Source organism: Neoarius graeffei, chromosome 13, assembly GCF_027579695.1.
Source record: "Neoarius graeffei isolate fNeoGra1 chromosome 13, fNeoGra1.pri, whole genome shotgun sequence".
Taxonomy (NCBI): domain Eukaryota; kingdom Metazoa; phylum Chordata; class Actinopteri; order Siluriformes; family Ariidae; genus Neoarius; species Neoarius graeffei.
This window is the reverse complement of record NC_083581.1, coordinates 23843416-23870524: the sequence shown is the minus strand read 5'-3', so window position 1 is coordinate 23870524 and position 27109 is coordinate 23843416. Positions and strand designations below refer to the sequence as shown.

General features: G+C 41.4%; 1 protein-coding gene across 4 annotated transcripts in view; it reads left to right on the top strand.

The window, feature by feature from the left end:
• The window catches only part of mical1 (microtubule associated monooxygenase, calponin and LIM domain containing 1), a 98306-nt gene that overhangs the window by 27579 nt on the left and 43618 nt on the right, over nucleotides 1-27109 (top strand). For all 4 annotated transcript variants that reach the window (XM_060937365.1, XM_060937364.1, XM_060937363.1 and 1 more), the window contains exons 2-11: nucleotides 7320-7593; nucleotides 7681-7888; nucleotides 13031-13141; nucleotides 13252-13347; nucleotides 13952-14107; nucleotides 18316-18416; nucleotides 18923-19180; nucleotides 24714-24829; nucleotides 25018-25144; nucleotides 26405-26492. In XM_060937365.1, the coding sequence (XP_060793348.1) occupies nucleotides 7333-7593; nucleotides 7681-7888; nucleotides 13031-13141; nucleotides 13252-13347; nucleotides 13952-14107; nucleotides 18316-18416; nucleotides 18923-19180; nucleotides 24714-24829; nucleotides 25018-25144; nucleotides 26405-26492 (1522 nt within the window). In that variant the 5' untranslated portion in view covers nucleotides 7320-7332. The remainder of the gene's footprint in view (nucleotides 1-7319; nucleotides 7594-7680; nucleotides 7889-13030; nucleotides 13142-13251; nucleotides 13348-13951; nucleotides 14108-18315; nucleotides 18417-18922; nucleotides 19181-24713; nucleotides 24830-25017; nucleotides 25145-26404; nucleotides 26493-27109) is intronic.

The window sequence follows — 27109 nt, the reverse complement described above, 5'->3', positions numbered from 1 at the left end:
TATATGTAAGGAAACTATCCTCCATAGCAGAAAACTTTGACACAGAGTCTTTCACTTTGGCAAGCATTAGTTCGTAAGAGGCTGTACTTGTCATGAGCTCGATCCAGTCCTTATAGCAAGGTGCACTTGTACTTTTCCATTTCCTTAAAATAACTTTGGCTGTAGTAAGGAAGCCTGCAAGAATTAATCCAAACTGTGCCTTTGTAAGATCAGCCGTTAGCACCGTTCGATCTCCGAGTAAGCGGAGCCGAGGTGAACCCGGCAAGGGCTGCTCCAACCACTCTTCCATAGTTCCTTCCAATCACTTGAGTCCAAAAGGGAGAGACAAGTGGACAGTCCCACATGAGGTGTAGAAAAGTACCCCTAGAATTCTTACATTTCCAACATTCATCGCTATTGATTAGACCAAGTTGCTTAAGCCTAAGGGCCTCTGCATGCTCTTGCGACAAGGCTTTCGCAGATAGCTTTTCGCAGACAGTTGTAATTTATCGTTGAGCGGGGAGTAATAGGCGTGCGCGATGTTATTCACCGCCACAACGCAAGGGGGCGCGAAGTCGCGAAATCGCTAGGAGTAGTTGGTGGGTGTGGTTAGTGGAGTGTTTATCCTCCGGTTACTTATAATGACTAGAACTGGAGTCGTATAGATGTACGTACTTCCTCACTTCCTCGATCAACCGCTCTTCGTGCTGCTCCATCTTCGCTTGTGTTTTTAAAAATGGCGGTCGTGAAAACAAACCAAACCGGGAAAGTAGGGAAGCGGAAGTGCGTGTACAGCGATGTAGAGTGGACCAATCAGAGCCCTCTTGTCTGCGATGCTGTCTGCGAGGCTTCAGGCCAATTTATGCTGACAACGCAGTCCTCGCAGACAGCGTCGCAGACGAGGGCTCTGATTGCTCCACTCTACATCCACTGTACACGCACTTCCGTTTCCCTACTTTCCCGGTTTGGTTTGTTTTCACGACCGCCATTTTTAAAAACACGAGCGAAGATGGAGCAGCACGAAGAACGGTTGATCGAGGAAGTGAGGAAGTGCGTACATCTATACGACTACAATTCTAGTCATTATAAGTAACCGGAGGATAAACACTCCACTAACCACACCCACCAACTACTCCTAGCGATTTCGCGACTTTGCGCCCCCTTGTGTTGTGGCGGTGAATAACATCGCACACGCCTATTACTCCCCGCTCAACGATAAATTACAACTGTCTGCGAAAAGCTATCTGCGAAAGCCTTGTCGCAAGAGCATGCAGAGGCCCTTCTGCGGTGGTCACAATTTTTGGGAGGTGCGTGTAGAGCGTCTGCGAAGGGGGGGGGGGCTACGCAGACGCCATCTGTGACGCCATCTGCGAGGACTGCGTTGTCAGCATAAATTGGCCTTAACAGGCGTCCAGTAGTATTTATGAATTATTTTGTAAGCCATGGCAATTTTTAATAAAGCTGACACTTGGTGAACATCAACTGCATACGAGTTAGATCTGGATAGTCCTGTATTGTAATTGAATGGGCGAAGCTGAAAATAAAGCTAACCACTTGGTGAGCATCAACTGGTTGCTTTATTCTTACTCCATAAATATGTCACTAATATAGTTGAATATTAATTATAATAAGTCAAAAACAATCACACAAAAAAAAATCTCTTTCCCAAAAAAGAGTAACTTTCAGGGAGGTCTGCAAGTGCCAGGAAATGCACTAGAATGCATCTCCGAGCATGGAGAACCCGTGAGCGTGGAGAACCCCCGGTCGTTACGACTGGTGCCACTACGCTGATATTTTGCTCTCGTTAGAACCCTGCTTGTCCATCTGAGTCACCTAAAATACTTTGTTTTGAAATAAAACAAATCACAATTCCTCTTCACCTAGTTTGAATAGTTTTAGACCAAACTTCATAGCACCTTTAGTGCTTTTAGGAACAGCGTTTTTCTTTCATTTGTAATTCTTCCTCACTTACGGTGACTAAGCGATTGGCCGCCGTTTTGCCGAGTCGCTCAAGGTGATTGGTCGAGAGATTCGGACTATTTCTTGTTAATCAGCACCGACGAGTTTCTATAATCGCCTATGTATTTATTATTTAGAAAGGTGTTTTTCTTCAATTCTACATTTGTTCCGTTCTGCTGCAAACCATTTACATACATGTCAACCTATACGGAATGTCCGTATTTTATACGGATTTGATTCAATAAACGTAGTATACGGGCGTATAAATAAAGTTATACGGATTCTTTAAAAAAAACTTCAATATTTATTTAGAGCTATAATCAATTCCCACGATGATAAGAGCGCATAACATTTACAAACGTACTGTACACCACACACAGCCAGTAAAGAGTCTTATGAAATCGCGCGTTATCTTGTGGTAGCGAGACTTCGTTCCACTTTTGATCATGCGCACACCGCATTGCGAGAATCCCGCCAACCGGGAAGTCATAGACATATAAACATAGACGCCGCCTTCTGCGTAGAATCATACGTCATCCTCGCCGCCATATTGGATGTGGCAAAGTGGAGATTCTTCACCCGTCTCTGGTATAGCGTCTAGACAGTAGCCGAGAATAAAGATGCCTCATTCATGTGCTGCGTTTAACTGTACCAACAGGTTTACCGTCCAAACGAGATCGCATGGGATTACCTTTCACAGGTGAGACTGGAAAAATACTTTTCATTGTATTTGGTCATTATAACGTAATTTTACGAACAGATTTTTCTGACTTTGTGGCTAATATGAAGTCTGGCGCATAATAGCCGCTTGGTGAAACCTGTCTCCAAACAACGAAGTATTTCCTTCGTAACTACGCTGATAACACTTGGTGTTTTTGTCGAACATTGGAGCTTTGTATTCATTCTGAAGGTTTGTTGTTATTAATACTGAATAAAAAGTAACTGGGATATATCATTGTTAATTATCATTCAGATTTTAGGTAAATTATTTTAATTTGCATCTTATACGGATTTTATAAGGGAAATACGGATTTTGGAGGTTGGTTATACAGGTTTGATTGACCAAAGGTTGACGTATGCATTTGGATCACTAACACAGTAGCGGTGAGGCTGAGTGTTTGTTTGTTTGTTTGTTTGTTTGTTTGTTTGTTTGTTTCACCCCTTTTGTCATGCTCAATGAGCCTTTTTTTTTTTTTTTTAAACAGGCCTTGCACTGTCTTTTATCACCATGACAGTGCTGATGTTTCATCTGTTGAGAGGCGTTTTGTAAAATACCCATGAACTAATACCAACGTATTAGTCATGTTTGTTGCTCATCCAGACTTTTCTAGAACATGGTCCCTAGAATATGGTTTACCTGCGTGTTTTTATGGCCTCGATGTCCTTCAGCTCGTCTAAGGTGTTCTTTGCTGTTCCCCTGATTTTTATAGCCATAAATGCATAGGAAGTGGTGTTCCTTGGGAAAACAGGTTACCTCCTTTTGACTCACTGCTCTTAAAAACTCTTTCATCTTGTGCCCCTTTACCATTTAATTACATTCGTTTTGTGGAAATAATTAACACAGAACAAAGGGAGGTCCTGAGAGACCATGCTGATTTATAGCACTGTTTCCCAAATTGCCATGGGAAGGAAATCAGCAGAAACAGAAAGCGTCTTGAATCGGAGACTTCTCCTTCGATCACGCGATCTCGGTGACACGGAGAGCCGTTAAGATCCCTTGTAGAGTAGGTTCATCATGCCACTCATGAAGATGCTTCCTGTTGTAAATCGTTTCGGTTATTGGTCTGTTCACCCGGATGCACAAAGAAGTTGTGGTTTCACCAGTCATGTCATAACTTGCCTTGCTGCAAGGGGTGACGTGTAAAGCAGTTCACTGATCATTTCAAGCCACAGTGCGGTTTTTTTTACACTCAGTGGGTGGCTTGTTTCAAAACGTGTATGCATGCGACAGTGGGTGTATTTACAGCTCCGATTATTACTAACAAGGTTACACCAGAGACATGTTGGTTGGCTCCTGCTGGACAGAGACCCTGGGGACAAATCCAGGAGCAACTGGAGAGATGATATCTCGGTTACAGGGTTTCTGCTGAGTCCTGAAAAAATATTCTCCACTTTTTCCCTTGAAAAAAATGAAGTCAAAGAAGTATGCTTCACTTTTTCCTAGTCTATTTATTTTTTTTCTTAGTTACCGACTTGTCAAAATGGACTCGATACAGGTTTATACCAACCGAACTGGCACAGTTCAAATATGTGTACAGATACAGCTAGGCTTCTCCATTACATATAAAATTTGGGCTCCACTCCAGACTCTAATCAGAAAGGCTTGATTTTGGGCGTCCTGTGCACTATCAAGCTAAAATAAACCTCTTTAGTTTGAGCTTGCTTCAGGTTATTACCTCGCCCGGGACGGAGTCCACCGGGGTGAGGTATTGTTTTTGGTGGGGTTTTTTTTTGTTAGCAACATTTTACAGGAAAACAGCTGGACCAATCTTCATGAAACTTTCAGGATAGATGGGCATTGGTCTCAAATAGAACTTCCAACGTTTTGAGGATCATCTGGGCAAGGTCACCCAAAAAGTCAAAATCGTGGGGTTTTTTTCCATGATATTTTCCTTCATATTCATCATATTTATTTCAAACCAATTCCAAAATGTTCATCTTTCAATTCTGCTTCTATTGACATGCTACATGATGGAGTTTATCTCATTGTTTTCTTTCAAACTTTTGTTTGTTTGTGTGTCTGCCTGTTAACAATCTAGTGTCTAGACGGTTGCACCGATCGACTTCAAATTTTCAGGGTAGGTGGGCCGTAGATTACATGATTAAATTTTGGGGGTAATCAGGTCAAGGTGAATGTTAAAGGAACAGTCCACCGTACTTCCATAATGAAATATGCTCTTATCTGAATTGAGACGAGCTGCTCCGTACCTGTCCGAGCTTTGCGCGACCTCCCAGTCAGTCAGACGCGCTGTCACTCCTGTTAGCAATGTAGCTAGGCTCAGCATGGCCAATGGTATTTTTTGGGGCTGTAGTTAGATGCGACCAAACTCTCTTCCGCGTTTTTCCTGTTTACATAGGTTTATATGACCAGTGATATGAAACAAGTTCAGTTACACAAATTGAAACGTAGCGATTTTCTATGCTATGGAAAGTCCGCACTATAATGACAGGCGTACTAACACCTTCTGCGCACTTCGGCAGCGCATTGATATCTGAGCTCCGTATCAATGCGCTGCCGAAGCGCGCAGAAGGTGTTAGTACGCCTGTCATTATAGTGCGGACTTTCCATAGCATAGAAAATCACTACGTTTCAATTTGTGTAACTGAACTTGTTTCATATCACTGGTCATATAAACCTATGTAAACAGGAAAAACGCGGAAGAGAGTTTGGTCGCATCTAACTACAGCCCCAAAAAATACCATTGGCCATGCTGAGCCTAGCTACATTGCTAACAGGAGTGACAGCGCGTCTGACTGCGTCTGACTGACTGGGAGGTCGCGCAAAGCTCGGAGAGGTACGGAGCAGCTCGTCTCAATTCAGATAAGAGCATATTTCATTATGGAAGTACGGCGGACTGTTCCTTTAAGGCCACCGGAAAGGGCAACCTTTTGGTCAAAATAACATATTTTCCATTATAACTCAAAAACGGTTGCTGATAGACAGATGAGCATATCGGAACTCCTATATGGTCTTTCATTTGGCACCATGATCTTTGACCTTGAGTGACCCTGAAAGGTCAAACTCAAGGTCACGGATTTTCAGAGGGCTGCAACTTGAAAACGGTTGATGGTAGACAGATATTTACCGTTATCAACTTGTATGAAGTGACACATGGGCTTTCATTGGGCACTGTGACCTTTGACCTTGAATGACTTTGAAATGTCAAACTCAAGATCATGGATTTTCATAGGCAAATAACCCGACAGCTGACGATTGAGAAATATTAGCATTATCAACATATCGGTGTAAAATAAGTGCTGTTGGGCGAGGTTTGTTTTGCCTGGCAACACTTGTTTTAGCAAAAGCGGTATTAGGACTCCCTTTCGCCTTTATTTCAATACAAAACTTTGTTCAATTGTAAATCGAGTCGAGAAGGCGGAGGGATTTTATTTTTCCATCAATTTACAAACCGAACGCAGAATGACAATGCGTTTTTCATCATATGTTAGCCACAGGGACTCGCCACGCCACGGCCCCTGAAACATAGCTCACTTCAGTCGCTTGCTGGCTGACAGCATTTTCACTTTGGCATGGGTGTGGTTTGTTTTGTTCTTTTTTAATAAAGTGGCCCCGGTATTACTGACACTGTCCGGTGCGCTCGGGGACAGTAGGGGCTCCGAGTTTGCCTCCCCCATGGCTGTTTCAGCCCTTAAATCATCTTCAGTGCTTGAAGAAGCCGCCCAAAAAACTTCGTCAGCTTAGACTACACCATTGTTCGGGTCACGCAGAGATAATTACACCACCACACCAGGCTGATTAAGACGCACTGTGATTGGTTAAAAGCTTGGTGCCCGTTTGGTCATTAAGTATAGTCTTTTATTGGTCACAAGCACATGCTCATTGTTTTACACTCTGGCTTCCCGCCATCAATTCCGGGAATCAACTGCAGGAAGTCTGTTCACTGGGGTTGGATTTCAGCAAACATAGGGATTTGTGGAGTGACTTCTGGAAAAGGTGACTTATGATAAAAATGACAGATACATTCATTACTGTGACGACTGCTGGTAATTTTCTCTTCGTCACTTATAGTTTCTGTTCGTCAGTGACTAGCACCAGCGGGAACCCTGCAGTTAGCTTGGGAATGTCTAGGAGGACCTGGAATTTGTAGAGAAAAGTCTTGGCTGACCATATATCATGTACTCAGAGCTGGAATTGCTACAGAAGGACAATGCACCAAGCTTTTACTCTGGTTGGTGAAGCAGGTTTTTTTTTTTGTTTGTTTGTTTGTACTTAAATCTGATGTTGCAATGAAGCAAAAAAGAGAACTGCTTACTAGGGGGCAAATACTTACTGGAGGCACTGTTTACTACTTGTTTTCCTAAACCTCCAACTAAAGATGAAGCAATTGTTCTGTCTAACCTATGAGCAGTTACTGCCATCTGCCTTCTGAGGCCAAAATAGATAAAAATCTCTGAAGCGATCTGTTGCAAGTTCAAAGGTCGCCGTCGTTGTGCTAGATTTACTCTGAACTCTGTGGAACTCCTGTCGTCTTCATCACATTTGTGCACTTGTTCAGAAAAGCTTATTGTCACGTGCATTGTGCTGTTCTGCGGGTGATTAATGACCATCGTCTGCATTACTGATTATGCCTGTCTGTTCTACAATTCAAAACCACCTACTAACGTAAACTCTTGTTGTGTGGCGTTGTCTTGTCTTCCAGGCTATCCTACAGCATGACCAATCAGCAGGAACCTGTTAATTCAGGCCATGCCGTGTTTGACAGCTTTGTGCTCGCTCAGACGTGCAAAGAGGTGCAGCAGAATTTCAGTGAGCTCTGTCGCCACCTAAAGTTAGATGCCCAAGACTATCGGCACTTTTACAGCAAGCTGAAGGAGAAGCTGAACTACTGGAAAGCAAAGGAACTCTGGCAGAAGATTGACAAGAGGGCATCACACCCAGACTATGACCACGGCAAACCCTGCGCCAAGACCAAGGTATGAACCTGTCTTCAGATTTTATTTATTTTTTAAAATATGATTTGTTTTTGTATCTAAGCCCCCCCCCCGGTTCCTCTGTTACAGTGTTTAGTCCTGGGAGGAGGCCCATGTGGCTTGAGGACGGCCATAGAGTTGGCTCTGCTCGGTGCGCAGGTGGTCTTGTTAGAAAAGAGAACCTCATTCTCCAGGAACAATGTCCTGCATCTGTGGCCGTACACAATCCGAGATTTACGCAATCTTGGTGCAAAGAAGTTTTATGGCAAATTCTGCTCTGGTTCTCTTGACCACATCAGTGAGTATCCTTTTTTTTTTTTTTAAATGTGTTTCTTGTAAATCATTTCAACAAAAAAATGCCTTATTTGTGTTTCTTATTAATATTCAAATAGTAGCTTTGTACCACAGACCTCTCCATACTAAGGGTATATTAATTTGTGCGTACAGTATAAATCAAAACTCTATCTAAAGTACAGGGTATATAGCAGTGGCGGCTGGTAGTCTTTCAAACGGGAGGCTGGTCGGTTACGATATGTCCAGATTTTAAAAGAAAAAACACATCAATTTTGCCCATACTCTTGCTCTGATCTGGCTGATTGTTGGCAGCGTCACAAACTGTGAAATAACAGGTTCTTTTGGCCCATTAGCCTACTGTCCAATATACATGATGGTGGTGTTGGGGGGGTTATATTTTAACATTTTATATTTTAAAATTGTGGCATGTTGTTTAAAAATTGACCTCGGCTGTGTTTTTGTTTAAAAATGTTTTCCAAATTGTAGCTGTGTTTAATTCATATCCAGAAAAACATATTCCAATATAATATACTCATAACATTTTAAATAGATTCTATATTTTTGGTCCATCCATGACATATTACTAAAGTAGCCTATTTACTGTTGTTGATGTGGGTCACTTGCTGTTAGCCAATTCACTTTCTCGTACCAGGAGAGCTGAAAGGAACGAGTATTATTCCCTACCTTTTTCACCAAGTCAATTTGAGGCGTTGGTCTACCCTGCTCTTTAATTTAAATTTTTTCCTCGAAAGGAAGACTGGCAAATGGCTTCGCCAAAATTAAATCAGCAATGCTTTGCATCCGTGCGCAGCTTTCTTGCTAGCTGACTAGCCCCCTCAAGTTCAAGTTCAGTCACTCAAATAAACGAAATTTCTGGAACTAAGATAGCAAACTTGACAACACTATATTTACACTTTATTTACAATGAAAATATATACAAACTAAAAAAGCTGGTAGAAACCGTATGTAATGAATGAAATCGAAATGTAAGCTGATCTCTTACAATACACCACAGCACTAGCGAATCCGCATGGGACTGAACTGATGTTGCCAGATACTGCTGATGTTATCCAGCCCAAAATATGTTCAAAACCCGCCAAAATGTACTTAAAACCGCCCAATTGGGCGGGAAACCCCCCCAGTCTGGCAACACTGTACCGCTGCCTGTCTATATTTGAAACGAGCTGTCAATCAAAGAAAATATCCGGCCGCTTTCACCAATCACCAGTCTCCTCGCGGAAACTGCCATGTCCCTCCCATGTGAGGCTGGGAGTCCGTGGGCGGGCATTTTCGCAGTATTTGTCCAATAACCGTCTTGCATTTTGAGATTGAAAAGCGCATAGCTCCCAAATGCCATTGAAGTCCACTGAGGCTGGGAGTCCGTGGGCGGGCATTTTCGCAGTATTTGTCCAATAATCGTCTTGCATTTTGAGATTGAAAAGCGCATAGCTCCCAAATGCCATTGAAGTCCACTGAGGCTGGGACTCCGTGGGCGGGCATTTTCGCAGTATTTGTCCAATAATCGTCTTGCATTTTGAGATTGACAAGCACATAGCTCCCAATCCACTGAGGCTGGGCTGCATCGCGCTGTCGAGGGGGAAAAACTCACGCACACATTAGGCAAACTGGGGAAAGTTATAACGGAATGATTTCGCACTGTAGTTGGGTTGAGCACATATATTTCTATGATTCTGGATCTGAAATAGCAATGTTATAAGGTCGGCTATAACATAAGCCTAGCGCAATTCATCCTACACGATGTTCGTCATTTTTAGAGGAGGCTGAGCCTCCCTCGTTGTCTTGGAGCAATCGCCCGTGGTATATAGAATTTTTTTTTTTTTTTTTTTTTTTTAAATCGGCTCAAGAAAATGAACCATGCACTCCCTGGCCACTTTATTAGGATCACCTGCTGTCTGTTTTAGGCCAAATAAAAAAAAATAATGTGTTTCCGGTAACCTGACCGATCGAGAATTTCCCCGTCGAAATTGCCGACCGTAAAGTTTTTATTACAAATTTCCCTCGATGTTTTAGTGTAAGCGGCGTTAGTTTGTCATAATTCTTTGTTTCAACGCACGCATTCAAGTTGTGAAAGAAACGATAAAAAGTAAAATGTTTTTCGCCACTTCTATCAGCCCCCCTGCATAAACATGGGCGCAGCCATCTCGTGCAGAACATCATAACTCGAACTCTTGCGATATTCACGTCAATCGCATGAGGCGTCTGATGATAAACTAAGATGTTTACTTGTGTTAATTTTTTCGAACAAAATAAAAAAATTTATGAAAAAAAAAACCTTTATCCTACCTACCGACCCTATTTTAGTATTTCATGTTACCTGAAACACACTTTTTTTTTTTTTTTTTTTTGGCCTTATGCAGTTCTCTAATCAGCCGATCCCTTGACAGCAGCACAATGCATCAAATCGTGCAGATACAAATCAAGCGCTGCAGTTAATGTTCACTTCAAACATCAGAATGGGAAAAATATATACTGTACGTGATCTCAAAGTGCAACTTACTTTCACGGTGGCATGCCACAGTTGTTGGTTTGAGCCAGATGGACTGGTTTGAGTGTTTCAGAAACTGATCTCCTGCAGTTTTCACACACAACAGTCTCTAGAGTTTACACAGAATGGTGCGAAAAACTAGCCTAGTAAACTAGAGCCACCTGCCTAGCGGCCAAAAATATTTTTTGCCTAACGAATGGGTCTAGCCTCGCACCATATAAACAAAAACGCCCCGGGCATCAAATCGTGCCCGCCAATCACAACGCAAGGTTTTTGTTTGGATTCTTTGGGCGGGCTTTTGCAGGAGTGACGAAAAAGCTGCGCGACGCTGGATAAAGCGCAACAGGAAAGATGGCCACGGGCTAGTGAACAGCGCGCATTTGACTCCGCTTTGGAATCAGTTTTAGAAGAATTAGACTTGGAGTTTTCGTTGAAACATGAGCAGGAAGAGGCTCTCCGCTCATTCCTTTTCAAGAAGGACGTTTTCGCTGTTTTGCCGACCGGCTATGGCAAAAGTCTGATCTACCAGCTGGCTCCGCTCGTAGCCAAAAGGATGGGGTTAGTTTGTGCAGTACGAAGAATTAATGAACAGCTTTGAAACATTTACTTTTTGATTGTTTCTTATTTTCCCGTTATTTTAAATTTAAGGGAAATTATTTCACCAAACACCACTAAATAAAAACTCTCAAAAACAGTTTAAGCAAACCCTTGAAAAACACTTGAAAAAAATGTGTATGTGGTACGGACTCCAAACTTGTGGTCATTATCTCCAAACTTCTTAATATCTAGAACCTGTTTATTAATTAATACGCATTTTGAAAAATTATTTATTTCAAGGCCTCCCCCACTGCTTTCTGTCGCTCTGACTACGTCACAGTCACTGTTGCGCTGATTGGTCAGAGCGTTGGCCTATACGCACAGAGACAGTTTGAAAGACAGCGGTTTGTTCCTCCTACCCGCTTCGGAAATGTCTACAGATCGAGGCCAGACTAAATATTCACATTTAGTCTGGCTTGCCAGGCTAGCGAAAAACATGAGCGAGTGAGCGACGGTTCTGTGGGTGGAAACAAACGCCTTGTTGATAAGCGAGGTCGGAGGAAAACAGCCAGATTGGTCCGAACCTTTTTTGCCAGGAAGGATATAGCAACTCATATAATCGCTCTTTATAACCGTGGTGAGCAGAAAAGCATCTCAGCATGCAACAGCAGATCATCACATTGGGTTCCAGTCCTGCAGCCAAGAACATAAGTCTTAGACTCAAGAACAAGGTCAAATTAAAGTGGCCGGCGAGTGTACATTCACGAATCGCATATTACTGTAGAAAAATCAGGAGCCCGGCTTGCCTGGAACGAGGAGATCTTGTATCTGAGCGATTAGTTATTTTATTCCAATGGAGAATTGAGCAATATCACGCACGCGAGAGTGTGAATACCGGCTGGATCACAGCCGTGTCGATATCCAGTATAACATCGTGATTTGTGAGTGGAATATTGCAACAGTTTTCTAATAACTACTATCTGACACTTTGGACACAGTATGGTCAAATAAATTGTTTATTTTTGCTCTGCTAACAGAAATAGATCCCAAAGAAGCCACACTTACTGCTAGCCCAGGAAGCTCACGATGATTTGTACAGGTGTATCCGGTGACATTTAGCTTCTCTTCATTTTCATTTTCATCTGACTCCAGCTTTCAGAAGTTCATTCATGAAAAATGTATCATTTTGTGTATCTGCTGATGATCTTGCTAACTCTACTGTAGTAGCCGTTTCAGTGGGACTTTTTTTTTTTTTCTAGAATTAAAATTTTACCCCTCAAACGCTACAAAACAGCCTGGTTCGATGTTTTGTGTGTGCCGAGATGCTTTTCTGCTCACCACAGTTGTAAAGAGTGATCATGAGTTACTATATCCTTCCTGGCAGCTCGAACCAATCTGGCCGTTTTCTTCTGAGCCCTTCTTACCAACAAGGTGTTTCCACCCGCATAACTGTCACTCACTCTGTGTTTTTAGTTTTTCGCACCACTCTGTGTAAGCTCTAGAGACTGTTGCCCCTTTTCCACCAAAGCAGTTCCAGGGCTGGTTCGGGGCCAGTGCTTAGTTTGGAACCGGGTTTTCTGTTTCCACTGACAAAGAACTGGCTCTGGGGCCAGAAAAACCGGTTCCAGGCTAGCACCAACTCTCTGCTGGGCCAGAGGAAAGAACTGCTTGCGTCAGCGGGGGGGGCGGAGTTGTTAAGACCAACAATAATAACAAGACCGCGAAAGATCGCCACTTCTAAGCGACGAGAAGCAGCAGCTGTACAAATGCGAAGTCATCCATTATTATTATTGTTGTTGTTGTTGTTGCTGCTGCTGCTTCTTCCGTGTTGTTTTTGCTTTGATATTCGTGCCAAGGTTTATGCAAACGTAGCGACGTAACTGACGTATACAGCGACGTAATGACATGGCTTCCCTTAGTACCGTGAGCTATGGAAAAGCAAACTGGTTCTCAGCTGGCTCGCAAGTTGAACGAGTTGTGAACCAGCACCAGCACTGGCCCTGAACCAGCCCTGGAACTGATTTGGTGGAAAAGGGGTATGAATGAATATCAGTGTGTTTTCTGACTCGCCTGTCTGTATTTGTGGTTATTTTACGTCTACAGGTATCCGCCAGTTGCAGTTAATTTTGTTGAAGCTGGCTCTGCTCTTGGGGGTCGAGGTTCACACTGGAGTGACCTACAATGGTTTGGTTGAACCCCAAGCATCAGGATCAGGTACGTGATCAGTTTCTATACAAAGCCTTACGTCACTTCTTCTGCATGTTTGTGGTGAAGTGTGACCCGAAACGAAGCTAGAAAACAAACTCACTCTGGTTCTCCTTCAGGCTGGAGGGCTTTGTTGCATCCTGAGGCTCATCCTGCTTCTTCGTATCAGTTTGACGTTTTCATCTCAGCAGGAGGAGGAAGATTTGTACCTGATGGTAAGATTCGTCAGTAAAAACTTTGGTCTGAATGTAATTTGAATTTTTGGGATTTATATATTCGTAGGCAAAAAGCCCGCAGTCAGATGTTCCACTTTTCATCCCCTAGTGTAAGTGATGTAACAACTGCCTCTTGTTTGCAGAGAAGTTCTGTAGCTTGAACTAGGAGAAGGGATCTGAATACATGTACGCCATGTTTAATTATGTATCAGTTTAATTAAATATAAAAGTACATGTTGTGAAAGTGATGGGCACTGTTTGGACTCGTTTATGATTTGAGTATTAAACAGCCTCCATTATGTATGCAGTGCAACACTTGTGTTTTTTGTCATTTAGCGTGAATACGTTTTGGGATTTGGATTGTGTCGACTCGGGATCCATGGTAATCCTGATCAGGATAAAGAGCTTACCGAAGATTAATAAATGAAATAAGTGTTAGAGCTATTTCCATTTTCACTGCCATGATGTGATCTTCCTGATGTACGATCACACCGCTAATCCGAAAAAAACTGGTGTGTATTCTGAGATTAGTCATTAGTGCTCTGATAAATAGTCATTCATGGTGTGTGTGTGTGTGTGTGTGTGTGTGTGTGTGTTGAATCAGGGTTTAAGAGGAAGGAGCTGAGAGGGAAACTGGCCATCGGTATCACAGCTAACTTCGTTAACCACCGCACCGCAGCTGAGGCTCAGGTGCCGGAGATCAGCGGCGTGGCACGCATTTACAACCAGAAGTTCTTTCAGGAGCTTCACACAGAGATGGGTATGGAAGCAGGACAGTGTGGAAATACAGGGTTATGAATCGATGTGTATTCAAACTTAAATACAGTAACATGCACAGAAATGCTCACAAAGTTCACTCACACCACACACACTCCTCCTTCACATGCACTCTAATGGTAATGTATACACACACACGGTCAGTCAAAAGTTTGGAATCAGTAAAATTATTATTATTATTATAAAAAAGATATTTTCTATAAATCCTTATGGTTGAAATTTATTTTTAAGAGGCAGCTGTATGCAAAAATCTGGGCACCCCTGGCCAAACCACATGTTGATTTTTAAAGTGAAAAGAAATAAACACTTCAGCAAACTATTTATAAAAAAAAAAGACACTTTTGCACATGCCATGATTAAAAACAGAAAAAAAATTAAAACATTATGTTCAGCAATTATAAATTAACTTTCTAAATAGAAATTTGCAGAATTTTTTTTCCTTAATTTTTTTTTTTTAAAAGGTGCTATATGTAAAAATTGCCCACCTGTCGAAATGCACACTCCCTTTTCACTCTGTTTGGTAGCTAGCGATAGGACAAGCTAATTGATCTAGTTATATCCAGCAAGGATATATGACTGGTCAGAACCATGTATCAGAAACGGCTGACTTAGCAAACATATTAACACTATCATTTAGTGATAGCTACCTTTAGAAGCTATCACTAAATAATCAACGTTAGCATTAACAGGTCTTTTACTTACCAGTCTACAAGAAATGTTTCAGGGCTCTACATTAACTTTTGAAACCACTTGTCCTGTCGGGCAAGTTGAAAGGAAATTTACTTGTCCGAATGTGAAGTTGACTTGTCCAAAGAAAAATTTGAGAAAAAAAAAAAAAAACACAAACTGTTTGGAATAAACTAATTTCACCAGAATTACTTTAACACAAAAATCTATTCACTGCAGAAAAAAATTGGACTCCATCAATCATTAATTTATTTATGATAAATTGAAAACCAGAAAATTAAAATTATATATATTTTCATTTTTAAATTATTAACTTTGAATATATATCCTCCACTGATGAATTGTTGTTGTCTAATTATTAATTGTGGCTCCTGTATGGTATTTAATGGTTGCGATGAAAGTTGCGGTGTTTTTTAGGTTTTGTTGCGATTACATTGCGGGAGGAAGTGAAAGTTGCGAGAAATTGTTGCGATTTTCTCTTTTTGTGATTAAAATTGAGTATGTTAAATATTAAGTTATTACTGAAAAACTATTGATTAAAAAAACAAAGACACTGAGAAATGGTTCTATAAACATCTTTACCAATATAAAAGATTACCAGGACTACAAAAATGCAGAAAAATAGGCTTTACTTATCCAAATGCACCTGTTGGTTCAAAAGTTAAAGCACACAGAACCTCACAGCACAACATGAAGTTACCTTAAAATATAATATAAATGCCTCAGCTTTCATGTAAGAAAAAAAACTATTAATACTAGTACTGTGTGCAGGCAGTCTCTCCTGAAGACTAAATTAAACAATAATTATAAACTAATAAAATAAATGGCTCAGGCTTCATAGAAGAAAAAAAAAACAATTTGAACAGAATCTCACAGTATGATGCTGAAGCTGCCTAAACAATGGGAAAATAAAATACCATTTTGGCAAAAATGTTGGCATCCATTAATTTCTTGTATTAAGTAAAAAAAAAAATAATGTAAAGTGCACACAGTCCTTCACTGTAAACATCACACACTTTCAGTAACAGAATTTAAGCCTATATAAACACTGAATCACACATGCTGCTTCTCTTGAACGGAAATGCAGAAGGTAGTTTGTCGACGTCACCTCAAGACGACGCCAACGATTGGTCAAATTTGCGGGAAAGTTGCGGTGATTGGATATAATTGCAACACCGCCCTGAATTCACGGGGATTGGTTGAATTTGCATTGATGTTGCAAATCGCAACATCGCCAAATCCTGGAGGGTCTGGTAAACGACTGTTTACTTTTCAGCTCAAATACACGAAGCAGTATTGGCCGGTTTCGCAAGCGGAATATTGCACATGCGCACATCGCTCTTTCCGAAGAGAAACATCCGGCGATTCATCAAAACATGTCAAGTGAGATGCTTCGGAAATCATGTGAATAAACTGATAAATTTGATATGTAACCCGAATATCGGCGTATTTTGGCACTTGTCCAATCGGACAAGTAACTGAGACGATGAACTTGTCCAACATAAAGGATCACTTGTCCGGGACAAGCGGACAACCATTAATGTCGAGCCCTGCGTTTCCAGTGGTGGAAAACAGTGCCAATATGAAATCTTGTTCTGCTTCTGTCCACTTGTTAATTCTGATGCCAATAACCAATTTAGAGTCCAAACGCTCCTCCTGTGTTGCAGATTTCGAGACTTTTTCGCTAGATTTGATTACTTTTTACCACCTTTAATTCCAAAATGGCTTAGCAACAAATCTAGTGACTTTTTTCGGCAAACGTTAGTGATCGTCTTGAACTTGATGCGGTTCTCCAGCTCGCATCACAGCCGCCATTCTACAAGTTTAGAAAGCAGGTTCACTTGACTCCCCACCAGTGTGTAACGCCTGACTTGACTTCATGCTCTCATGCTGGACTGAGGGCAGACTGGACACTACAGTGACTCACTATCACCTCATGAGGTACAAAGTGGTATTACAAGACAGGATGTTCCAGGGTTAGCTGGTTAACATGCTAACTTCAGTCTATATCTCTGCAACACAATACATTGATGTCTTTGACATGTCAAAACTTATTTCTTCACATTCTGTTGATCATTTTAGTTTTTTTTTCATTATTTAAGCTAAAATTTTTACATATAGCACCTTTAAGTAGTGATGTCAATATTATTTGAACTTAATTTGTTTCCTTAAGTAAGTCATTTTAATTTACAGCTCAGGAGAGGCAGTGAAGATGAAGCAAGAGTGTCTTAAAAAGTTATCAGGAAAATTAAGAATGTAAAATATAGTTTATATTTTAAATATGATTAAATAATATTGGCTGGCTTTGAGTATTATATCAGATATATTCCATTCAGCCAGCATGATGCTGACTGAGTCAAAGACAAGTTCAATATCATGCTAGCTGAATGAGAGATATCTGATCTACCATTAAAAAAAAAAAGCTATTATTATACATACCCACCCTTTTTTTTTTTTTTTTCATATCAGCAATCTCGAACGCCAGCGCCAGCTTACCGGCAAGTTGGCGCTGTTAGCGTGGCAGTAAAGTCCCCTTCCAGCCGTCATTGGGTTCATCAGCGCAGCAATGAAGTCACCTTCCAGACGCTGTAGCGTTCATCAGTGGCACAGGCTAACGACCGAGGAACTAAGATTTCTGTCCCAAGACTGTTCTTCCACGCACATTCACCATAGCATTTTTCACTCCGACTTTAGTATTATTTTCCCTGTGAAATTTACTTAGATACTTTTAAAATCAACATCGACAGCTACACACGACGGAGTGACCTGGCAGCCAAAATTCTCTCAAAATCTTCCACTTTTAACGAAGCAAACCTGGCGGCCATGTTTGTTGACAGACTGTCACAGTCACTCACTAGCGCAGAGGTTTTACATCTCTGACATGTCTCTTTTCCAGTTTTTCAATGTCCGTTGGTATGTTTTTCTCTTGTAAATAAGCATGAGGAATATATAATGAAGTTTTGGTAGCCTTTCAGGTGTGCAGCGTGTCTTTTAGTTTCAGATTATTTATTTAGTGCTTAAACCTAGCACTGGATTAGCCTCGTCTTCTCTTTTTCCCAGCCGACAAAGAAACGATTGTGCGCATGCACAGCAGAAAAGTTTTGTCATTGGATCTTCGCACGAGCTCTGACGTGTGACTCCGTGTTGTCTTGACAACGTGCAATATTATAACAATATTGCACGCTCATTCTCCATTGGGGAGAGTGGCGTAATACATGGAGGATAAGCGATATGAGAACAATATTGCATGCCATAAATAAACCCACTAGAAGGGAAGAGAATACGTGTTTTTATTCCATGAAAAAAAAGAGTCCCGTATGTATAATAATTTTAAATATTTTTGTTGTTTAATATTTTTGTCATGGAATCATTTGATGTTTGATAGGACAGTGTTGATGCCAGCATAATTATTCTTAAGTTATTAGAAAGTATGAGGGGAAGAAATGAATGAAGCCCTTCTCTGAACAGATCATCGTCATCTTTTCTCTCCTCTGAATTGATCAGGTATTGATCTGGAGAACATCGTCTACTACAAAGATGACACTCACTACTTTGTCATGACTGCCAAGAAAAACAGTCTGCTGAAGAAAGGGGTCATCAAACAAGTAAGGCCAGGACACACACTGAACATTTTATAGAAGAACACTGATCACAATCAAGCGAATTAGTGTTTTAGTGTATATATCAAGTTCTTCTTTAACACAAACGCCCACAGATGGAAACACGCTTGCACAGAGATGGGGATTTACTGATCCTCTGTATGTTCTTTTCACATTTAAGTTGATTTTCCAGTATTAGTTTCTTATAGAATTTTTTTTTTTTTGTGTGTGTGTGTGTGTGAGAGAAAGGAGACGCCTTAAAATCCAGTACTGCTTAGCAGGACTGTGTTAGGTAATTTTGTTTCACGGTCTTTATGCAATCCTGATAATAATTAAGTAGACAAATTTACAACCAAATTTGTTAAACGTTAAAACAGCAAGCACAGCAGGGTAATCAGTATAAAGAAGCCGTTATTCTGAATATCATTAAAAAACGTATTTGAGGACCCTGAGTAGCACAGCTATCATTTAAGTAGCACTTGATTTTTTTACTTTTGTCTCTTTTCTTTCAGGATTATGCTAATGCGGATCAGCTGTTAGCACTTGATAACGTTAATGATGAGGCTTTACTGAGCTACGCGCATGACGCTGCTGCGTTTTCAACGGGTCACAAACTTCCTGACCTTGAATTCGCAAGGAATCACAAGGGAGAGGCGGATGTAGCCATGTTTGACTTCACGTGCATGCACCGTGCTGAGAACTCCTCGATGGTGATGGAGCGCAGAGGCAAGAAACTCCTCATTGGCCTGGTGGGAGACTGTCTGGTGGAGGTGTGTGTGAGCCAAATACATTCACACACTCTCTCTAAAATACCTTGCAGTATAGGCTGATGTTTCTCTGACTTGATTGGAGGTTCTGTCTGTATTTCCACATAGTCTCAGGGATGTAGATGAGATGCAGCGAGATGGAAAGCTTTACCATTATTAAAAATTCACTTGAATAAATATAGTGGACACTGTCACCGCTTAGAGAAGAAACGAGACACAGGATGAACACTAAAGTAGCTGTATTGTATCTTAAAGGCCGAGAGAAATGTACCCCTTGCCCCCTTGGATAATAATTGTACAAGTCCTGACAATGAAAACTTATCATTGAAACCCATAAATGTCGGGAACATTCAAAACGTGTCAAGTTTAAATTTCCCACCAACGGAATCCCGGTACCAACGTCGCAATTATTAGCTGGCTTTCGTGTGACGTCACGAGTGTGAGTGGTTTTACCGGCGGTTTTTCCACTGACGTCCACACGGTGTAGCTTCTGTCCAAGACACTGCTAGATTACATTCGTTTTGACGGAAACTTGCGACAGAACACGACGTAGAAAGAGAGACAAGTCATTAAACTACAATCTACGACTGTTCTGGAGAAGAAGGGGGGGGAAAGGGAAAGCACCCGGAAAGCGATGTCTCGCTGCCGGGTGCAGCAACACAAATGCCGTGGAGGGAGTGGCCCTGTTCCTTTTCCAGAAAGATAATCACTAATTAGTCAAGACTTTGCTACAATTAACTGCAAAGCATTTTGTTTCCAACTAACTTGAGGAATGCATCTTCAACTTCCAGTCGTCCAAACCCCTTAAGGCACGGAGGTGAGCTCACGCCAGGGTGAATAACATCCTGAGGCATGGTCGTAGCAGGCCATGCCCATGCCGGTTCGCGAGGGCATGGGGAGGGGTGCGTGCCTGTGAAATTTCGCCTCGCTGCGAGATTCCCTCGCCAAGTTATGAATTTTTAAAATCTGGCCGTAGCCATGAATCATATAGAAACTCAAGGCGTGGAGTAGAGCTCACGCCGGGGCGAATGATGTCCCGAGGTGCAGTTCTACCGGGCCATGCCTGTACTGTTTCGTAGGGGATCGTGTAGAAGGAGGTGCTTGCAAGATTTGGCTTTGCTGGGTCCTCCGTTGGCAGAGTTATGAGTGTTTAAAGGCCGACTGAAGCCGTGGATCAAATCGAAACTTAAGGTTCATCACTGTCACTGTCACTGACCCCGCTCTCATTGAACAATTCTGGTTCGAATCAGTACGGTTTGATACCTCTCTCTTCTTCCCTATCGCTGGCCTCTTCTTCTGTCAGCACGTCGTCATCAACTTGAACTGACGAAAAACTACTAAAACTTGAATTTTCTCCCTCACTAAATTCCTGCTAGCTTTGGTCGCTCATGTTGTTGTTCGTAGCCGACGCACACCCGTGACGTCACATTGCTCCCGTCTGCTACTTCCGGTTGCTTGGCAGGCGGTTCTAAAAGGGCTAAAATTACTTGGCTTTTGTCTGCGAATGTATCCACTACTGTGCGATTGAGAGAATAGTTGCCTTTGTCCAGGGACTCAATAAACCTCGCCGAATTTAACTGCTATTCTGTTTAAGCGCAAAAAAACGGCATTTGTCTCGGCCTTTAAACTTTTGAAAAAGTGTATGCTATATTCCTTACAGGGTGTTTCAAAAAATTGGTCTTATTTAAGATGCAAATATCCCAGAAATGACAGTCTAGGCAAATGAAACTGAACAGGCTTAATGTTGAGCAATATAAGATTTATTCCTCAAAATCTGAATGAGAAATTTAAAGGTATGTTGATTCCATGAACAATTTCACAAATTTTCAATATGCACGCCACCTGAGACACGGCACACGTCAAGTTTATTTGTATAGCGCTTTTAACAATAAACGTTGTCGCCAAGCAGCTTTACAGAATTTGAACGACTTAAAATATGAGCTAATTATATCCCTAATCTATCTCCAATGAGCAAGCCTGTGGCAACGGTGGCAAGGAAAATCTCCCTCAGACGACATGAGGAAGAAACCTCGAGAGGAACTAGACTCAAAAGGGAACCCACCCTCATTTGGGCAACAACAGACATGACTATAACATCAACAGTCCTAACATAAAGTCAGCTTCGTTGATGCTATAAACTGCCCACTGACGGAAACCCAAGCGCAAAACCGTTCACGACAACTGTAGTCCCAAAGTCAGCAAGTCAACTGCAGTCCCCAGCCACAAGAGCACCACTGCAAGAGTCCAGAGCGTCCTCCAGGCGTGACCCCCAACTGTCCACATGGGGCCGACCTCCACAGGAGTGATGCAATGAGACTCCAACCAGACACAGGGCACCAGGATGGATCAGGCAGGTCCGAGGAGCAGAAGAGGTCAGCATCTCGATCCCAGGACCGACATGTAACTCAGAGGGACAGATTTGGGGGGAACAGGTTGTTACCGTAGGTATGCCCGATGCCACCTGAATAAGTAGGAACAGTATACATATTGCACTGAGTACAAGCAGGGACTCCAGCAACTAACTATGACAGCATAACTAAAAGGGGAGAGCCAGAAGGTAACACAGGCATGAGGGAGCCCCGGGACATAAAGCAGCAGCCACTACACCGTCAGCAAACTCGAGTGAGCAAGCGAGTGGGGGACTGACAGCATCCATACATCCCAGTTTACCAAAACACTCTGTCTGAGGATCCTCCAGATCTACTCCTTTACCTCATAAACACCATTAACAAAAGGCTTGACTAAACAGATATGTTTTCAGCCTAGACTTAAACACTGAGACTGTGTCTGATCCCTGAACATTACTTGGAAGGCTGTTCCATAACTGTGGGGCTTTGTAAGAAAAGGCTCTGCCCCCTAATGTAGCCTTCACTATACGAGGTACCAGCAGATAGCCTGCACCTTTTGATCTAAGTAGGCGTGGTGGGTCATAAAGGACCAGAAGTTCACTCAGGTACTGTGGTGCAAGACCATTCAGTGCCTTAAAGCTGGACTGCCGTCAAGTCGGCAGTCCAGCTCCTGCTAAACACGCTGCAGCATGTCTTTGGTAACAGTCTTTTCTAGTAACAGTGCATTTTTAGAGAATTCTCTTATAAATGCACAGTGCATGGTCTTGTTCGACTGTGTTCGAGCGTACTCTAACACACAAAACACCTTTCCTTTTCCAGTGAATGGCATTTCTATACCGAAAAAGATTTTTTTAAATTAAACATAAAATTTGGACCCGTTTCCACACATGCTGTTCAAATTTGAGGTCAATTGAATGAGAATTGGCAAAGTTATTAGATTGTGAAATTATATAAAATATTTTGAAACACCCTATATATTGAACATTTTGGTCTTTACTCTAAAAGGATGCACTTTGTGCTGGAACATTTCAGGTTGTGGGATACATGATGTATTGATGATGTAATGGATTAGTGTACGGTGGTGCTTGAAAGTTTTTGTGAACCCTTTAGAATTTTCTATATTTCTGCATAAATATGACCTAAAACAACATCAGATTTTCACACAAGTCCTAAAAGTAGATAAAGAGAACCCAGTTAAACAAATGAGACAAAAATATTATTCTTGGTCATTTATTTATCGAGGAAAATGATCCAATATTACATATGTGTGAGTGGCAAAAGTATGTGAACCTCTAGGATTGGCAGTTAATTTGAAGGTGAAATTAGAGTCAGGTGTTTTCAATCAGTGGGATGACAATCAGGTGTGAGTGGGCACCCTGTTTTATTTAAAGAACAGGGCTCTATCAAAGTGTGATCTTCACAACATGTGTTTGTGGAAGTGTATCATGGCACGAACAAAGGAGATTTCTGAGGACCTCAGAAAAAGCGTTGTTGATGCTCATCAGGCTGGAAAAGGTTACAAAATTATCTCTAAAGAGTTTGGACTCCACCAATGCACAGTCAGACAGATTGTGTACAAATGGAGGAAATTCAAGACCATTGTTCCCCTCCCCAGGAGTGGTCGACCAACAAAGATCACTCCAAGAGCAAGGCGTGTAATAGTCGGCGAGGCCACAAAGGACCCCAGGGTAACTTCTAAGCAACTGAAGGCCTCTCTCACATTGGCTAATGTTAATGTTCATGAGTCCACCATCAGGAGAACACTGAACAACAATGGTGTGCATGGCAGGGTTGCAAGGAGAAAGCCACTGCTCTCCAAAAAGAACATTGCTGCTTGTCTGCAGTTTGCTAAAGATCACGTGGACAAACCAGAAGGCTATTGGAAAAATGTTTTGTGGACGGATGAGACCAAAATAGAACGTTTTGGTTTAAATGAGAAGCGTTATGTTTGGAGAAAGGAAAACACTGCATTCCAGCATAAGAACCTTATCCTATCTGTGAAACATGGTGGTGGTAGTATCATGGTTTGGGCCTGTTTTGCTGCATCTGGACCAGTCCGGCTTGCCATTATTGATGGAACAATGCATTCTGAATTATACCAGCGAAATCTAAAGGAAAATGTCAGGACATCTTTCCATGAACTGAATCTCAAGAGAAGGTGGGTCATGCAGCAAGACAACGACCCTAACACACAAGTCGTTCTACCAAAGAATGGTTAAAGAAGAATAAAGTTAATGTTTTGGAATGGCCAAGTCAAAGTCCTGACCTTAATCCAATCGAAATGTTGTGGAAGGACCTGAAGCGAGCAGTTCATGTGAGGAAACCCACCAACATCCCAGAGTTGAAGCTGTTCTGTACGGAGGAATGGGCTAAAATTCCTCCAAGCCGGTGTGCAGGACTGATCAACAGTTACCAGAAACGTTTAGTTGCAGTTATTGCTGCTCAAGGGGGTCACACCAGATACTGAAAGCAAAGGTTCACATACTTTTGCCACTCACAGATATGTAATATTGGATCATTTTCCTCAATAAATAAATGACCAAGTATAATATTTTTGTCTCATTTGTTTAACTGGGTTCTCTGTATCTACCTTTAGGACTGGTGTGAAAATCTGATGTTGTTTTAGGTCATATTTATGCAGAAATATAGAAAATTCTAAAGGGTTCACAAACTTTCAAGCATCACTGTATGTCGGTATGTTTTTCAGTGATATTATGGATATCATGATATACTTTTATTAATATTTTTAAAGAATTACAAATGGTCTAGAAGCAGCTGGTTTGATTTTTTTTTTTTTTTTTTTTAAATTGTAAAATGTTAAATTTGACATGGTAAGATTTAAAAAAATATTTTTATTTTAGTGGTACTTTTTAAAAATGATTATTAATAATTGTATGTATAAAAAAAAGACAATGTGCTTTTGTAGACAAAGTGCTGATTTTTTTTTTTTTTTAATGCTGTATTTCTTGGAAGTTATTAGTCAACATGTATATCCTGATACATGTGTATAGGAGAAATCTGTTCAAAAATGCTAACATGATTTATCCTTTTTTAAAGAAATTACAACAATCATGTTTTAAAAAAAAAAAACTTCAGTAATTGGCCGGTGTTACTAGATCTCACTGTAGTATTAGTTGATACAGCTACATTTTTTTATTTTATAATAAACTGGCGTTTGATGTGTGTAGCCCTTTTGGCCCTTGGGGACCGGAATCGCCCGAGGTTTCCTGGCTGCTTTTGACGCTGCGTGGATGGTGAGGAGCTGGGGAAAAGGAACACCACATATACAGGTTCTGGCAGAGAGGTACTGCAAAGGAATACACATTTATTCTCGTAAATATTTTTTTGTGTGAGAGAGTCGTGTTTGTGCTACGTGAGTCACTCCAACAGGAAATGTAATGCACTGTATAGCTGATTTATAGCTGACTTAAAGCAGAATTTATGAGAAGAAAAGACTGATCTTATCTCCTTCCCGCTGTTTGAATGAAACAGGGAAAGTGTGTATCAGTTACTGTCACAGACGACTCCTGAGAACACGAGCAAGAATTATTCTGCCTACAGCATTGACCCGAACACCCGTTACCCCAATGTGAACGTGTCCTCCATAAAACCTACACAAGTAAGGATTTTAAATATTTCCTTTCATCACTGAACCTTTAAGTTGCATTTTTTTTAAATGATAAAAGTGTATTATTATCCTTGTTGCATTTATTCCATATTTTGAGCAGTTTACCAGTACACAGTTAGAGGTACTGCAGAGTAAAATGTGTCGTTTTTTTAAAGCTGTAAACTAAATATGACTGTGTTGTGATGAAACACATCAATGCTGGTGATAATCTTGATAAAATGTCCGTTTTTATAAAAGGGGGGGGGACCCCTCTGCATTTTATGGTTGAAAATTAGCCTGGGCCCGCCCATCCTAAGCGTGACGCAACACGAGGGCCTGTTGCGAGCTTAGTCTGGCCAGGCAAACTATCTACAGCTCTTCCAAGCTCCCGAAAAATCGGGAACCAATCAACTTTGAGCATCTCCAACGGCCCTGGGTAGAGGCGTGTTCAAGGCATTGACGTAGTAGAACTGCGACCGGAAGCCATAGATTGTTTACAGAATCTATGCCGGAAGCGCTTCATTCGCGCTTCCGCATCTATTACGCATAGATGCTGTATTGAAAGCATTCAACGGGAAGTTCTCATTGAAAACGGAGCAAAGAGCAGCCCTGGAGGTATTTATTGAAAGGAAGGACGTTTTCGCCTTGCTCCCGACCGGCTTCGGTAAGAGTTTAATCTACCAGTTAGCCCCGTCGCGTCGCATACGTCAGAGGAAAGAGTGATGTGATTGGTTTAAGCTTCGTCACAGCCTTTTCTGGCTTCGACCAGTAGCAAACTGAGGCATTTCAGGGAGGCGGGTCAACCACGGGCTCTGGGAAACGGTTGGGCTTAATATCTTTGCCAGACCAATAGCTCGGAGAGCTTTGAAGTCGCATTAGCCAGGCTAGTTGAAAATGGCTCAAAACGCCGTCTAGTAATCATACTGAACCTTGCAAGGCCGATGATGTATAGTCGACTGTTCAGTATTTCTCTACATCATGACACACTTTTTTTTTTTTTTTTTTTTTTAATTTAAAAAAAGTTAACATCATCTGATGAGAGGTGGGCTGCTCACCTCCCCCAGGCCCCGCCTTTGAGTGGGAGTCTGTGAAACTACTCATTTTTAATTATATGCTGATGGAGCGTCACTGAGCAACTCCTGCCTCACATATCCACGACTTCCTTTTTAGCATTTTTCAAAATTCTCTCGTGTTGCAGTCCGAGCTAGGGGTCAAGTTCCACTTTAAATAGGTTCTTTTCTGTATGGTGTATATTTGTGGTGTGTTCTTTAGGTGCAGCATCTGTATAATGTCGAGGACCACTCGGATACCAACAAATTCAGCCAAAAGAAAAAACTTCCATTATGTAATAAATATCAAGGTGCGTTAAAGACACAATCACTTGCCCATAATCTCACCGGGCCTCCACTGACTTTGTTTAAAATTGAATGTTTCACACTTCCATTTTATGTAAGTCATGTTCAGGTTCACATTTCATTGGTCACATTGAGAAATAAACCCTGGCACAGTGACGCAGGACCTCAACGCGATCACTCTATCGCACTGGTCTGTAGAAACGGTGTGTCATTTAACAATTATTCACCGAAGGCAAGGTGGATCTCGGTGAGGAGTCGTAACTGAGATGAAGTCGAGGTTATTATTCAGCGATGTTCACTGAGCCAGATAATTGTTTTAGTACAACCCCGATTCCAAAAAAGTTGGGACAAATTGTAAATAAAAACGGAATGCAATGATGTGGAAGTTTCAAAATTCCATATTTTATTCAGAATAGAACATAGATGACATATCAAATGTTTAAACTGAGAAAATGTATCATTTAAAGAGAAAAATTAGGTGATTTTAAATTTCATGACAACAACACATCTCAAAAAAGTAGGGACAAGGCCATGTTTACCACTGTGAGACATCCCCTTTTCTCTTTACAACAGTCTGTAAACGTCTGGGGACTGAGGAGACAAGTTGCTCAAGTTTAGGGAT